The 15,845-nt window shown below is 44.2% G+C and overlaps 1 protein-coding gene across 2 annotated transcripts in view; it reads left to right on the top strand.

Annotated features, from left to right (window-relative positions):
• Camsap1 (calmodulin regulated spectrin associated protein 1) overlaps positions 1-15,845 on the top strand; it is a 63,179-nt gene that overhangs the window by 14,693 nt on the left and 32,641 nt on the right. For both annotated transcript variants that reach the window (XM_057754764.1, XM_057754763.1), the window contains exons 2-3: positions 7,325-7,587; positions 8,271-8,432. In XM_057754764.1, the coding sequence (XP_057610747.1) occupies positions 7,325-7,587; positions 8,271-8,432 (425 nt within the window). The remainder of the gene's footprint in view (positions 1-7,324; positions 7,588-8,270; positions 8,433-15,845) is intronic.

Here is a 15,845-nt window from a genome sequence, read left to right as displayed (position 1 = left end):
TGCTGTTCAGCGCCATTGTCACCCTGCTGTTCAGCCTGTCCAGTGAGTTTCTAAACGTCTGTTGCTCTCCTTTTCATTTCTATATTTAGTGTTTTAAAAAACTTTCTTTGCTGAACTTTTGCTTCAGAGTTTAATTCCTGCAATCATTTTGTGCTGGCGACTTTCACATGTCAGAGATGTTTCAACACTTGAATGCTGGTGTGTGTCAGTTGGTCATCTTACTGAGTGGCAATTTCAGGTGATTCCTCATCATCTTAGTTATTGCATGAGGAGCCAGGGCTCTCAGTCTGACTTTAACAGCCACTCTCCTGTTTGCTTGCAGCCTTGAGCTTCATTGTTGGCTCTGGTTATAGTAAGTCCTGTGCCCCAGCCCTGTGCTTCTGGTTCAGTCTACTCATGGGCCTCCCTGCTGCTGTTGCTTAAGGGCAAGAGGAACTTCCCAGGCTGGGTAGGTGGGACGTTGCCTACAAGACTGCTGGTTATTTCACACAGTTCTGACAACTTATCGACCCATTTTATAGACAGAGCAGTGATTGGCCAGTGATAGGCAGGACCATTCCTTGATCTGGACTGCTGAATTATGCATGCCTTTTCTTTGAGCCTAAATGTCATGTCAGTACCCTAAAGATGGACTTAGAGGTCACTGGACCCCGCTATTCTTCCCAGTGTGATCACAGTGAATACATTCTTTTCTGTCTGTCTCTGTCACTTGTATTGTTAATTGGTGTATTGAGGACAGGTGGCCAAGCCTAGCTCGTTGGGGATGCCAGGGACCAGAATTATACCCAGAATCTCTACAACAAGGTGATTGATTCCCTTTACTAGAATCCCCAGCTGTATGGGGAGAAGAATTTCATGTCTAGCGGGGAAGGAGAGTTATCTTCTCTGCCAGGTGCTTTTGGTGAGACCTTGTTTGTTGTGTTCCCTGGTCCATGTGGCTCTGACTTTAGGGAGTGGTGTCTCAGGCTGGACATGGAAGCAGAGCACCTTTGCCCCACAGTGTCTCCATGTCCCCTGATGTTTTATTGTTATTGGGGGCCTCCTCTTGATCCCCTCCTTCTAAGGCCCAGAAACTAGTTAGTTGCCTTGCCTGTTTTGCCTGTTGTACTGGGAGTCCTCAAGCATCAGGTCTGCCCTTGGTGGGGGTGCCCTGCAGTGTGAAGTCCAAGCCAGCATCCTTCTCTCCACTTTCTAGTTCCCCTCTTCTTGTCCTTGATTTTTTCAGTGTGTGTAGCTGCCTTCTTCACAAAGGGACAAGCAGAACTGGTCTGTTGGCCTGGCCTGACAGGAATACCTCTGGTACATTAAATAAAAAATATTTTTGCCTTTGGATTCTGTCAGTGTGACTGTAGTGCTTTTTTGATGTGGGTTTCCTTTTTGAGTCTTGCTGGTATTTTTAGTGGTTTCATAAATTTTACAAGGATTGGAAAATTCTCTGCAGTGTCTGCTTAAACATCCTTCTGCCATGTTCCTTCTCCCTTCTGGGCTTGCAGTTCCTTTCTGTGGTCTGACAACCATTGCCACTTGCTTTCTCCTCATTGTCTTATTGTTCCTCATTATGGATACTTATTCATCTTCATTTCTCAAGTGTCTAATCTTAATCTGCTTTCAACAGTTCATTTTATGAAACTGGTTCAGTCAGAATGTGTGTGTGTGTTGATTGTTGTTCCAGAGTTTCTATTTTGCTCTTTCTCTAGTCCGTCATTTTTTTCTTTATTAAAAATACTTTTACTTTTCTACCTTGGGTGTCATCCACAGTCAGCTAGTCTGTGGATGATCAGTTCTGTTGCATTCTGTGGGTTCCTGAGCCTGACTTTCTTTGAGTTTGTTTATTTTAGGGTTTGCTAGGCTTCCTGAGCTTCTTGAGCTGGCCTTGAACTCACCAGGATCCTCTTGTCTCAGCCTCTGTCTGCTGCTGTGTTAGAGCTTTCACAGTTGTTGCCATTCTAGTTGCAATGGATTTAGCAAATAGATCTCTTGAGGTGGCCAGGACATTTTTATACACACCTGACTGTAGTAGGTTTTCTTGGGCCACCAGCCTGCAAATCATGACACACAAACTTATTAGTTATGAATGCTTGACCTTACCTTATGCTTGTCCCACTTAACCTGTTTCTCCATCTACATTTTGCCTTGGAGCTTTTTACTTTTCTTTCATTCTGTATGTCTTACTTTCACTGCTTTCTCTGTGTCTGTCTGGTGGCTGGCTGGCCTGGGATGTCTCTTCTTTCTCCCTCCTCTCTCTTCTATTTATTCTCTCTGCTTGCCAGCCCCTGCCTATCCCTCTACTGCCTAGCTATTGGCCGTTCAACTTTTTATTAGACCAATCAGGTGCCTTAGGCAGGCAAGATGAAACGGTGACACATCTTTACATAGTTAAACAAGTGCAGCCTAAACACCTTTGCATAGTTAAAAGTTTTAGTCCACAACACCCGACATCCCTTCCCTTTTGTTTTGGAATTTCTCCCCACTCTCTGAGGTCCCCCTCCTAGCCTCTGACTAGTAGCCCAGTCTGCACACCTGAGGCTACACTGTCCAGAGAGTTCATGGAACCTTCTTTTCCTTGGTGTCCCTGTTCCTGATGCTGCTGAGGCATGTTGATTTTGGTGGCTCTACCCAGTGTGTTTGGGTGGAATAGGGGTGGCCATATAATTGCCAATGTCTCCTAACCACCTACTAGTTCCTTTGGCTTGTCTTCCTTGTCTGCCTAGCCCAGGGTGAGCCATTAGTCTGACTGCTCAGCTTCCATTCTCACTGTGCCCTCTTTCTGAGTGTTCATACATATCATACATAAATGCTATCTCTTTAATTTGTACTTCTGCTTTGCATATGTTGGCCTCTTCAGAATGCTGCCCCTCTCCCCATATAGCTGTGCGTCCCTTATGGAGCTCCTCTTTCTGCCATGGTCATCTTCTGGGCCATAGTTCCTACTTCAGTGACAGGGCCTGTCCTGTGCCTGGCTGGTGTCCAGACCTGTCTTCTACTCTAGGAAACAGCAGTGAACATTATTTCCTTATCCTCTTCTTTCCATTATTTCCCAATACAACCTGTTCTAGTTTATCCTTTTTTGTGCTTCCAGAGTATATAAGCCTACTCAGTACCCTGACAGTTGAAGGCACAGCATTCTCCTATTCTGAACTGTGTTTCTTAAAACTGATGAGAGTCATTATCTTTTTTCTTGTTTGCCTAAGCTGGGCTCTGTGCATACTTCAGTGTGATGCTCCTTGTTATGGAAGTTGCCTACTGTTTTTTTTTTTGTTTTTTTTTTTCCCTCCTCAGAGCCTCAGAGTGTTTGCTGAGGGTGATGGTCTTCTACCTCCTTTTGGTGGCCCAGAGTGTTCATGCATTTCCCAGTTTCTGCTCAGTAATTGTTCAATGATTATAAACTGCTGTCTTTGCCTTTTAGAGGGCAACAAGTCACCCAAAACACTCAGAAGACATTTACAGTGCTTTTGTATTATTTTTAAAATATTTTATTATCATTATTATCATCTTAAAATTATATACGTGTATGTATGTGTGTGTGTGGGAGGGTGTTGTTCATATGAGTATATTGCCACAGAGGCCAGAAAGGTTGTTGGAACTTTGCAGACAAGTAGTTATAAGCTGCCCAATACAGGATCTGAGACTCAATCTTGATTCTGCAAGAGCAGTATGTGTTTTTAACCATTGAACCACTTCTCTAGCCCTAAATTGCTTTGTTTTAAGAATAGTTATTGACTGCTAGATATTAGAAGACCAGACGTGTGCAAACATAGCTTCTGATACGAGCTGAGCTGAGTATTATCTAGGAACAGCCACTGCACTGGTGGACTGGTAGAAGTAGGTGCTCCCTTTCTGAGCTAGGGACAGTTTCTGCCATGAAGGGCCAGAAAGGAGGTTCAGTTGCTGAGTGGGCTGTAGCACTTTATGGCTGGATTGGAGGGAACTCACAGATTGTGGTGGATCTACTGATCTGGGATTGCTGTCATGAATCTCAAGTGTACAGGAATGGTTATTGTTTTTTTAGGATCCGATATGCTGATTACATGAACCACCTCAGGCCCAGGGAAACATTTCCATTTGGACACTTAGCCTGGATGGTTTTTTCTGTCTTACTAGCTTCCAAGTCCAGGATGTTTATGTCTTTATACTGTGGCTTGAGCTCCATATCTTCCCTAGGTCTTCCCTTGTGTCTGTCAAAGACTAGCTCTTGGTGTGCTTCTGTGGTGTCCTGTCTCTCCTTCCCTGCAACAGAGAGAGGCTCTGTTGGGTCCCTTCTGAGCTGTGCTATTTCTGCTCTCAGAAAGGAACCTTACCAGCTATCCAGGTGAGCAGGGAGAGTTGCTTGGACCAGCCAGTATGGCTTGCAGTATTCACATGGATGTCATGTAGGTGGGTCAGAGGAGGTAGCTGGGGCTAGTATACATGTTGGGATAGACATACATGCATGACTTTTCAGGTCTCAAGGTGGGTAAAGTCCCCCAGAGGTGAAGTCAGATGTGTTCTTGGAATTTTTGAACATGGGAGAAGAACCTGGACAGAGCTTGAGGTATGGGCTGAAAGTTAGGCGAGGGGTAGTAGCTCTTGCTGGGAGCCCTGGTAGCGAGGTACTGCTACTAGGCACTTAAAGAAGGTGTAGGCCTGAGAGGACTCTTGTCTATTTTCCTGGCAGCAGCACAAACTTGGGGTTTGGGCTCCCTAGCTCAGAACCTTGCTTGATTTTTACCAGTCTAGAACCAGATCCCACAGTTTCTGATGGTGTGATCTGTGCCTCTCAGTTCTGTTCCATGGGACTCCTCACTCGAGTGTGGTGTGGCTCGTCCCCTCTTTCTGTGCTACACACTTGGCATACAGCTCTTTCCTCAGTCATCTGACCAGGCAAGCAGAGGCCTTCCCATGTGGAATACCCAGGGCTCATCCTTTTATTACCACCACTCTCTGTTTAGTGTTAGTACTGTAGATGGCTTCAGAATAGGATGCTACCCAATGTAGTCATCCCGTATGGGTTTTGACGTCCTCTAAGCCTGGACAGCGAGCACTGGTGCATAGCCCTGTTCACTACTTTGATTGCTGTAGTGACCAAATCCTATATGCACAACAGAGCTTCAAAACTAAAGTGCTGTGTAAACTCTAGCCATGTTGTTAAGAAATAAGAATCAAAAATGAAGTTGGGATTGTGGAGCGGGGCTGGCAGTGGGTAAACGTGCTTGTCATATAAGCCTAACAATATGAGCTCTGGAACCCATGTAAAGGTGGAAGGAGAGCGCCAACTCCACAGGGTTATTCTGTCTTTCACACTCATGTAGTAGCTTGTATGCACTCCCTCATATGTATATACAATAATAAATTTAGAAAACAATTGTGAAACAATAACAAGGGTCTAGAGACCAGTAATTAGACCCGGACCTCAAAAAAATAGTACCTATCAGAAACAAAGAAGGGAGCAGAGAAAGGATGCTGGGGCAGGGGAGGTAGCTTCTGAGAGCTGACCTTTTCTCACTGTGGTGGCTAGACCTGGCATAAGGCTAGAAGAGTTTGGATGTTTTCCTGTTAGGGTTACTATTGCTCTTATGAAGCACCATGACCAAAAGCAAGTTGGGAGAGGAAAGGGTTTATTTGGCTTACACTTCCGTGTCATTGTTCGTATTGAAGGAAGTCAGGCTAGAAACTCAAACAGGGCAGGGACCTGGAGGCAGGAACTGATACAGAGATCATGGAGGGGTGCTGTTCACTGGCTTCCTCCCCATGGCTTGCTCAGTCTGCTTTCTTACAGCCCCAGGACCAACTGCTCAGGAGTGGCACCACCCACAATGGACTAATCAATCACTAATTAAGAAAACGGACCAGGCGAGGTGGTGGTGGCACTTCCTTTAATCTTAGGACTCAGGAGGCAGAGGCAGGCAGATCTCTGCGTTTGAGGCCAGCCTGGTCTACAGGGCTAGTTCCAGGACAGCTAGGGCTACACAGAGAAACCCTGTCTTGGAGAAAAAAAAGAAAGAAAGAAAATGGACTGGGCATACATCTTTAATGCCAGCACTTGGGAGGTAGAGGCAGGTGGCAGATCTCTGTGAGTTCAAGGCCAAGCCTGGTCTACTTAGTGAATTAGAGGACAACCAGTGAGATTTAAAAAGAAAGAAGAAAGAAAGAAAATGTCCTAGAGGCTTGCCTGCAGCCTGACCTAATGGAAGCTTTTTATCAATTGAGGTTCCCTCCTCTCAGGTGATTTTAAGTTGTTGATACAAATCAACTAGCACAAATGTTCATGGATTGTGGGGGTGATTTTCTGATATGTTTCTACCCACTTATTTGAATGCCCTTCTTGGTGATTGCAGCTTTCTAAACTCTCCAGGAGGTAAGGATGTTTGAGAAGACCAAACTCAAAGGTCTGGGGCCCTGGGTAAAAGAATGAGATTCTTTTTCAGGACTTTGTGCTTTCTACAAAGGATAGGTTTCAGTATCTTACAAGTGGTGCAAAGAGGATACAGAATCAGTGTAGCACACTTGGTCCCCTGGTCATGTGTCTGCTGTAGGTAGTGAGTGCATGAGAGACCAGATTGCAGTTGGTTCCTGTCTCTTTTGACATTGGACATGTCACATCTTTTTTCTCGTGCCTCATTTTCTTGTCTGTAATGTGGGCACATTAGTCTTTTTTTTTTTTTTTAATTTTCGAGACAGGGTTTCTCCGTAGTTTTTGGTTTCTGTCCTGGAACTAGCTCTTGTAGACCAGGCTGGCCTCGAACTCACAGAGATCCGCCTGCCTCTGCCTCCCAAGTGCTGGGATTAAAGGCGTGCACCACCACCGCCCGGCTATTTGATCAGTAGAATTATGATTAAATAGTGTGCTGCCTGAAGCAGAGATGAGTGAAAGCTGGTTGCCTTTGTTCTGTTGTTACAGTGCACCAGATTTGACTCATTTCCTAAAGAGGAGGCTGTTGAGTCTCTGCTGTTACCTGGATCTTGATTTTGAAAGAAGACACACAGAGCTCCCTCCCCAGAACTAATGCCACTGTGCTCACAGTCACCAGATGATGCATCATCTCAGCCCTGTTGCATATTGGTTTCTTTTGAGCCCACTAAGACCCAAGGACTTTTGCCCTTGTGTCCCACCATCATTCAGGTGATGGTGGAAGTTCAAAATGCCTTGTATTACCTCTGTTGTGCAGATGCTAATGAGACTGTCAGTTGGCCCTGGACCTTGGTATGTAGATTGTCACCTGGTCAGTGGGCTGCACTTTGACTGACATTGTGCTGGAAGGTGCTCCTCTGTGTGTTCTCATCCATCTGGGGATGCTCCAGACTGGATTGTGCATGTCCACTCACCCAGTGCTCTCTCCTGCCATAGACAACATCCCTGAGGACCTCAGAGATCCTTTTTACATCGACCAGTATGAGCAGGAGCACATTAAGCCACCCGTCATCAAACTTCTCCTGTCGAGTGAGCTGTATTGCCGTGTCTGCAGCCTCATCCTAAAAGGGGACCAGGTGGCTACCTTACAAGGACACCAGTCTGTCATTCAGGCCCTGTCCCGGAAGGGCATCTATGTGATGGAGAGTGATGATACCCCTGTGACAGATGCTGACCTCAGCCAGGCACCTATTAAGATGGTAAGTGTCTGACAGGCATTCCTTCTGTTCCCTTGGCTGAGCAGGCAAGACTCAGTGCCCTGCTGTTAGGTGACAGATGGTGAAGTCTGTCCATGTGCATTGGTGGTCCTTAATGACATGCCTGTATTTTAAAGAATGCCCCCATTCTGGAAAGAGCAGCTTGCTTCTGGTTCTTCTCACTGTGACGCAATGAAGTGTGACAATGTAAATGTGGTGGGGCACACCACTGCAGAGCCTTTTGGTTGGATGGCTATACTAGCCAAAATCAGTTGCTCTGTCCTCAGAGCTTCTTCCTGGTCCCTAGCCCACTATGTCTTTGCATTGCTTTTGTTAACTTGTTCCCTGGCATTTTGCGTGCCATAGCTTTTTTCACTCACTTTAAGGATGACATGTTGTGGGTGAAGAGAAAGTTCTGAAGAGACTGAAGGTAGGGTGATACAGAAGAGTGCCCTGTTGGCATCCCAGAGCCTTAGGAAGCAGAGGGAGGGTACAGCCTCTTCCCACAGCTTTTTCAGGGCTACAGAGGAAGCTTATAGTGTGCTGGTAAGAAATGAGGACCCTGTACCACTATTGCAGTCTAGAACAGTGCCCAGCCAGTGTTGTTCTTTGTGGGGAAGCCAAGGCAGAAAGTTTTTTTGCATTGGGACCTGGTTTAGGATACTGATTGCTGCCTCTGTCCCCAGAGTGCCCACATGGCAATGGTGGATGCCCTGATGATGGCCTATACTGTGGAGATGATCAGCATTGAGAAGGTGGTGGCCAGTGTCAAGCGATTTTCTACATTTAGCGCCTCAAAAGAGCTTCCGTATGACCTCGAGGATGCCATGGTATTCTGGATCAATAAGGTGAGTGCCTGTCTAGCTCTCTCTTGATCAAGAGCTGTCTGCTTCTTGTTCCCCTTGCTGGGACTTAGGCATTAGGTCTTGCCATTTAGGACTGCCTTATGCCGTATCCAGCTAGGTGTCCAGTAGGTTAGCAGACAGTCCTCACTCCTGAGCACTGAGAGTAGAGCAAGATGAGTTTGTGTGTGGAAATGTACATATATGTGTAGTGACAGCTAATGAGGTTTCATTTTTATCTGAGATACTTGTATATAGTACTTGTTCATGATCTTTGCCAATAATTATTGGGGAGGGATCAAGTTTCTTGTGTATTTCTATGTTTGAGTGAATGGTTGATTTTTTTTTTTATCAGTGTATACGTGTGTATACACATGTACTTATGCATGCCTGTGGAAGAAAACCTCAGGTGTTGCTCATTGTCTTCCACCTTGTTTGAGACAAAATCTTTGGATCTCTACCTCACATTTTACCAAACACTTGCTACTGTGTTTGGGGTTACATACTGTGCTGGTTATAGGGGCATTGTGGCCTAAGATAGAGTAATTTTGGAAGAGAGGACCTCACTTGGAAAAATATCCCCACTAGATTGACCTGAGGGCAAGCCTTTAGTGTGTTTTCTTGATTGATGGTTAATGTGGGAGATTCTAGTGATTCTTGGTGCTATAAGAAAGCAGGCTGAGCAAGCCAATGCTGCCGGGAGGTAGCATGCTTTCATGGCCTCTGCTTTACTTCTTCCAGGTTCTTGCCCTGACTTCTGTCAATGATGTACTGTTACCTGGAAGTATAAGAAGAAATAAATACTTTCCTCCCCAAGTTGCTTTTGATCATGGGGTTTTAGCGCAGCAATAGAAATTATAACTAGGGGCTGGAGAGATGACTCAGTGGTTAAGAGCGCTGGCAGTTCTTCCAGAGGACCTGGGTTCACTTCCCAGCACCCACATAGCAGCTTACAACTGCTAGTAACTCTACCTCCAGCAAGCACTTTACCTCCTGAATCCTCATCTCCAAGATTTTACTGATGCCCGTGATTTAAAACTCACTCTACTGAAACATAACTAATGAACCATGCCACGTATAGACATGGTTCCTTGCATTTTAACAAGCGGTGATATCCTTTAAATAGCCACCACAGTCAAGGCAGTTTTCTGTCATTCGTAGACAGACTCATACCCATCTGCTTTTATCTTTCTATCAGTCTGTCTGTCTAATTTTATGTGCATTGGTGTTTTGCCTGTTTGTACGTCTGTGAGGGTGTTGAATTTCTTAGAACTGAAGTTACAGACAGTTGTGAGCTGCCATATAGATGCTGGAAATTGAACCCAGGTCCTCTGGAAGAGCAGTTAGTGCTCTTAACCACTGAACCATCTCTCTACCTGTCCCCCCTCCCCATCTGCTTTCTTAATGGGATTAGTTTTGCTTCATCCAGGTTTTGCTTATAATGTTATTGTAACTTCTTTCACTGCACCAAATGTAGCTGTAAGTAGTTTGGTTCTGTTTATGCCTTGTAGAATTTCTTTATGTGATTGTGCCATGATTTGTCAGTCACCTGCTGAGGGACATATGGGTGCTTTCCAGTTTTTGTCTATTTTGAATAAAGCTGCTGGGGCATTTGGGTGTGTGTCTCTGGATGCTGATACTCTTTCTTTGAGTAAATACTTAGTAGCATTGCTGGGTCAGATGAGTGTATTTTAACATTCTTGGTTAAATTGTTTTGACAGAGTCTCACTAGATCAGGCTGGCCTCAGTCTCACCAGTTGCCTCTGACACCAGGTGCTGGAACTAAAGACCTATTCCACACCCAACATTTAGTTAAGTCTTTAGGGGGAAAAATGCTAGAATATTTTCTAAGTGAACACCTTTTTAAACTCAGGGACAGGATAGAAATCTTTTGGCTCTGTTAATCAGTACTTGATCAGTTGGTCTTTGATTTGGGGCCATTTGTGTGGCTGTGTAGTAGAATCTCTTGTGTTTCCTGATGTTTATATTTTTGCAAGTCCTTATTTGGCTGTTTTACACAACTTTTATTTATTTTGTTTATGTGTTTTAGATAGGGTCTTACTTTGTAGTTGAAGCTGGCTTGGAACTCTGTGAAGCCTAAGCTGGCCTTGAGCTTTCTGTCTTCCTGCCTCAGTCTCTTGAATGTTGTGAATGTTGTGATTACAACTGAGTGATATATTTCTTGGTTTAAACCAGTTTTTTTTTTAAAATTTATTTATTATGTATACAATATTCTGTCTGTATGACTGAAGGCCAGAAGAGGGCGCCAGATGGTTGTGAGCCACCATGTGGCTGCTGGGAATTGAACTCAGGACCTTTGGAAGAGCAGGCAATGCTCTTAACCACTGAGCCATCTCTCCAGCCCCTTAAACCAGTTTTTAACTGGGTTGTTTGTCTTAATCTAGTTGTAAGAGTATGTGTACCTTTTTAGGACTGTCTGTTGTGATTTTCTTAGTCTTGGCTTCTTACCATTTCTTAGTAATTGCTGTACCAAAGCAAAGGTTTCTGGAATTTTGAAGCCCAGTTTACATTTTTCATGCTAAGTGTTTCCTGCACTGCCCCAAGATTCAAGGATTTGCTTCCTTGCTTCCTTCTAGTGGTCTTTACTCTTGCCTTGAGATTTCTGATGCACCTTGAGTTTATCCACTGTGCAAGAGGAGGGAAGGGATGAAATCTACCTTCTTTTTGCACAGAGAGCAGTTAGAGTCTCCCTGTAGCAGAGATTTTTCTTTCCTCTACATGCTACTGTGGCAGCGGCTCCGTTGGGACCCATTTGAGCTGCACATGGGAGTCTGCCTCTAGGTGTTCCTTGTCTATTGAACTGTGTGACTAGTTCCATGGTCACTTGAGGTGAGTGCAGCTTATGCAAACCGTAGAATGTAATAATGACTTGAATTTGGACAACACATGTCTTTGAACTGGATTCATATTAAAGAAAGAATTGTTTCAGTTCTAGTAGGTTATCTGCATGTCCTCACGAATTTTTAGAATCAACTTGTTCGTTTCTACGAAAGCACTTGTAGGAATTTTGATTGGGAATCCATTGAGTCTAGATCAGTTTGATGGGACATGGATGTGTTACCCTGTTGAGGAATGCAGTCATTGTCCTTTTCATGAAATTTATCCCCAGAATTGCAGTGTTTTGAGTTGTGTTGCAAGTAGTGTTTCTTAGTTCCCATTTCCAGTTGCTTGTTGTTAATCTACAGAAGCACAATTTAAAAACCCTTTTCCCTTATGGAATTGGCTAGGACCTCTTGTAGAATGTGGAGTTGAAGTGGCAGAAGGCGGCATTTTGTTTGTCCCTAATCCTCAGGATCCAGATCGTGGTCTGCAGTTATCTTTCGAGCATTACAAGTCTCTGCTATTTAATATTTATTTTCTTCTTTTACCTTGATCTTCTTTTTTTGTTTTTTTGTTTCACCTTTAATTAATTAATTAATTAATTAATTAATTAATTGCGACAGTTTCTCTCTGTGTAACAGGCCTAACTGTCCTGCAACTTGCTTTGTAGACTAGCATGGCCTCCAACTCTGCCTGCCTCTGCCTCCTGAGTGTTGGGATTAAAGGCATGCACCACCATGCCTGTCTAGCACAACAATGCCTGGCTTATCTTAAATTTATTTTTTTAGAGATAGGTTCTAATTCTTTAGCCCAAGCTGCCCTTCAAGTTCCCAGCATTTCTGCTGTCCTAGCCTCAGTGTTCACCTCTTGATTGTTACTCGCACATAGCAACTGAGCATATTTATGCAGTGATGTTTAGCACCATGTAATGGTCAGATCCAGTTAGCATATCTGTAATGTCAAGTATTCATCTTCTTTAGGCTGAGAGCAGATGAACCTTGTTTCTAGGGGCTGGGCAAGTAGCACAGTGGGCAGAGATGCTTGTCTAGTGGGCAGGAAGCCTTGGGTTCTATTCTCAGCACTAAAAACAAAAGCAAAATTAAATGTTTCAGCTATTGGAAGCATTATACACTCTCTGCATACATTGTTAAGGTAGAAAGCTAGTTCCCTCAGACTTGAGCTTCGCTTCTCCTGTGTGAGGCCTTGAGGTGGTGCATCCCTTCAAGCAGTGCTTTGCTTCGTCTTATGAACTTACCGATGCTGCACTTTGTCATTCCATTTATTTTGTTTCATTTGTGGTTTCTTGTTTTATCAGTGGGTTATCTGAAAAGACTTGTTTGATTTTTAATATTTGGAGGGAATTTATTCCAGACACAGTTTTGTATTTTGGGCTTTATTTTTTAAAGATTTATTCTTATTATTTTTATTATGTATCTGCTGGGGGTGGAGGTGGGGCATGTGCATGCAAATGCAGGTACCTGCTCAGGCCAGAGGTATAGGATCCCTGGCTAGAGTTACAGGTGGTGGTGAGCCACCCTAAGTGAGTGCTAGAAACCAAACTCAGATCCTTAAAGAGCAGTATCTGCTGTTAACTGATGAGCCATCTCTCCAGCCCCTGCTTTTTGATTTCTAGTTTAATTTGGTGGTATGGTTTGAATTCCCTGGGGTGACTGAGTCCCCTTGGCAGCTAGTGGTACCTTCACTAGTTAGTCTTCCTACTCCTGAGGGTCATTCTCTAGGGGAACAGGAGCTGCAATGTTGTCCACTTCATGCTTCATTTTGTCAGCTCTGCTCTTTATAGGTTCAGTCTGTTATTAGGGTTTGTACATTTTTACAAATTAACCCCTAGTCTTTAAGCTGTGTCTATCAAAAGTGAGAAATAGCCCTTGTCCCCAGAGGCTTTCTGCGTTTAGAACCCAGTATTTTTTCCAGCTGCCTTGTGAACAGTATTGTGCCTGTGCTTTACCTCTTTCCTTCTTTGTACTTGTTTTGTGTATGTGTGTGTGTGTCTCTGTGTGTGTCTCTGTGTGTGTGTGTTTATCTCATTATATAGCCTGGCTTGCCTTGAACTTACTATGTAGGCCGGGCTGGCCCCAAACTCAACAGAATCCACCTGCCTCTGCCTCGTGAATGCTGGTATTAAAGGTGTGCGCCACTGTATCCAGCCCTTTTGCTCTGTTGTCTTTTTGTTTAAGTGGATTCTTGAACACACTGTAGTTAGCCATCCTCATTTATTCATTTGATAGCCTCTGACTTGTATTAGAGTGTTTAGACCAGTTAGATTAGTGTTATTGTCCATGTGTCTGAATTTTACCATCTGGCCTGATGTCTGGTTATCTCATCTTTTTTTTTTTTTTTTTTAAACCTTCCCTCCTTTCTTTGGGTTACCTGTAGTTCTCCAATATTTCATAGGGGTTGCTGTAGGTTATGATGTGCATTGTTAGGTTGCCAGGGGCTACTGTGACCAGAGTGATGTATTCACAGTAATAGGAGACATATTTTTCTCCTAGGAGTCTGTCGTTGTCTAATTCATTTTATGGCAACCCCAGCCAGTTAGTTCTTTTATTTTCAGCAGTCATTTGTTTATTTGTTTTCTGTTATTTTGTACTAGCTGTGGTTGTTGCTGTGGAGGCTGCTGCTGACCAATGCTTTCTGGTTCTTGTGCCCTTCCTGGTTGTGAAGAAACAGCAGTTCACAAAGACCATGTGGTGCCCACACTGCAAAAAGACAAAGAGAGTCTTGATGTTTTAAGAAGATATTCTCTTTGTTGGAGGGGCATTGAATATTGTAAGTGCAGGTGTACAGTGAGACCGAGGAAGATGTCTGTTATTTCTTCTCTTCTTTCCTTATCCCCGTGCCACAGGGTCTCTCATTGAACCTGGTTTTGGCTAGACTGGTTGGCCTACAGTGATCCTCTTCTCTTTGCCTCCCACAATGTTGGGGCCACATGTACTGTTGGCCTGTGCTACGTGTGCTATGGTACTACACACTATGAGACAGTTCTTGAGTTGGGCAAGGGCTTGGAGATTTAAACATACACACACAGACAGTGACACAGGTCTTCCTTGAAGCAAGAATGCCCCCTTTATTGTGTTCAGGGGCAGCTTATATAGTGCTCTGGCCACGCCCCAGCTCTCAGGATCTTTCAGTTGCAGACCCATCAGAAAGCACTCCCCTGCCATCAGGGTCTTGTGCTCAGAGCAGCTGCAGGCTGCTCAGAGCAGAAGAAAACAGTTTGTTGACAGGAGATTCAGGGTCTGGTGGTCTGCAGCCACAGGTGCACCTAGTCATGCTCAGCTTAAAAGAAATTACATTTTTTAAAGATTTATTTATTTATTATATATACAACATTCTGCCTCCATGTATGCCCAAACACCAGAGGAGGGCACCAGATCACATTACAGATGGTTGTGAGCCACCATGTGGTTGCTGGGAATTGAACTCAGGACCTCTGGAAGAGCAGCCAGTGCTCTTAACTACTGAGCCATCTCTCCAGCCCAAGAAATTACATTTTATCTGTCTGTATATAAAAGTATGTGTGCTTGTGCTAATGGTGCCATACAGAGGTCAGAGGACAACTTGTGGAAGTTGATTCTCTAATTCTACTATGTGGGTCCCAGGGATTGAACTCGGATTGTTAGGCTTGGTAGCAAGTGTCTCTACTCACTGAGCCTTCTTGCCAACCAGCTTCCACCTTCCCCCTCTTTCAACACTGGGACTTACTGAGCCATCTCCCTAATTTGTATATATTTTTATTTACTTTTGGTTTGTTTGCTTGCTTGCTTATTTATTGGTTGACTGACTGATTGATTGATTGATTCAGGGTCTCTCTCTGTAACTCTGGCTGTCCTGGAACTCACTCTGTAGATCAGGCAAGTCTTGAACTCACAGAGATCTGTCTGTCTTTGCTTCCCAAGTGCTTGGACTAAAGGTGTGTGCCTATATTTATATCTTGAAATGGGGTATTGCATATCCCAGGCTAGTCTCATACTGGTTATTGTTATGTAGTTGAAGGTGAATTTGAACCACTAGTTCTCTTGCCTTCATACCCCAAGGGTTATACCTAGTTTTATGTGGTACCAGGAATTGAACCTGGGGCCTTGTGAATATTAGACACTCTACTGACTGAGTTATACTGATCCCTCCCTTTTTTAAGAGACAGGATTTTGCTATTCTAGGTTGGTCTGGAACTCACTATGTGGCTCAGACTGGGCCTCAAGCTCTCAGCAGTCTTACCTCAAACTCCCAAGTGCTGGGATAAGCTTCGTGCACTACCTTGCCTAGTGTAATCCCAGCAGGATCTGAGATTTCTAGGTGTCCCTGGGTCCCATTTAGAGAACTGGCTGTACTTGCACATTTCCAGCTGCAGTTTCCTTCCCACCTAGTTACTCCTGCAGTGGTTTTTATAGACTAGGTGTGAATTCACTGAGCCTTGGCTTCCTGGAAGAGATTTAATAGACATTTTTTTTCAGGTGCTACTACAGCTGGATATAGACAGTGGTTGGCAGCATCTGTCTTTGGGTGAAGGGGAGGCACTGGGGGCTGAGATGACAATTCTTGCCCCAATTATATTTTTTA

The sequence above is a fragment of the Chionomys nivalis genome, chromosome 22, assembly GCF_950005125.1.
Source record: "Chionomys nivalis chromosome 22, mChiNiv1.1, whole genome shotgun sequence".
Classification (NCBI taxonomy): domain Eukaryota; kingdom Metazoa; phylum Chordata; class Mammalia; order Rodentia; family Cricetidae; genus Chionomys; species Chionomys nivalis.
This window is presented reverse-complemented; position numbering and strand designations above follow the sequence as displayed.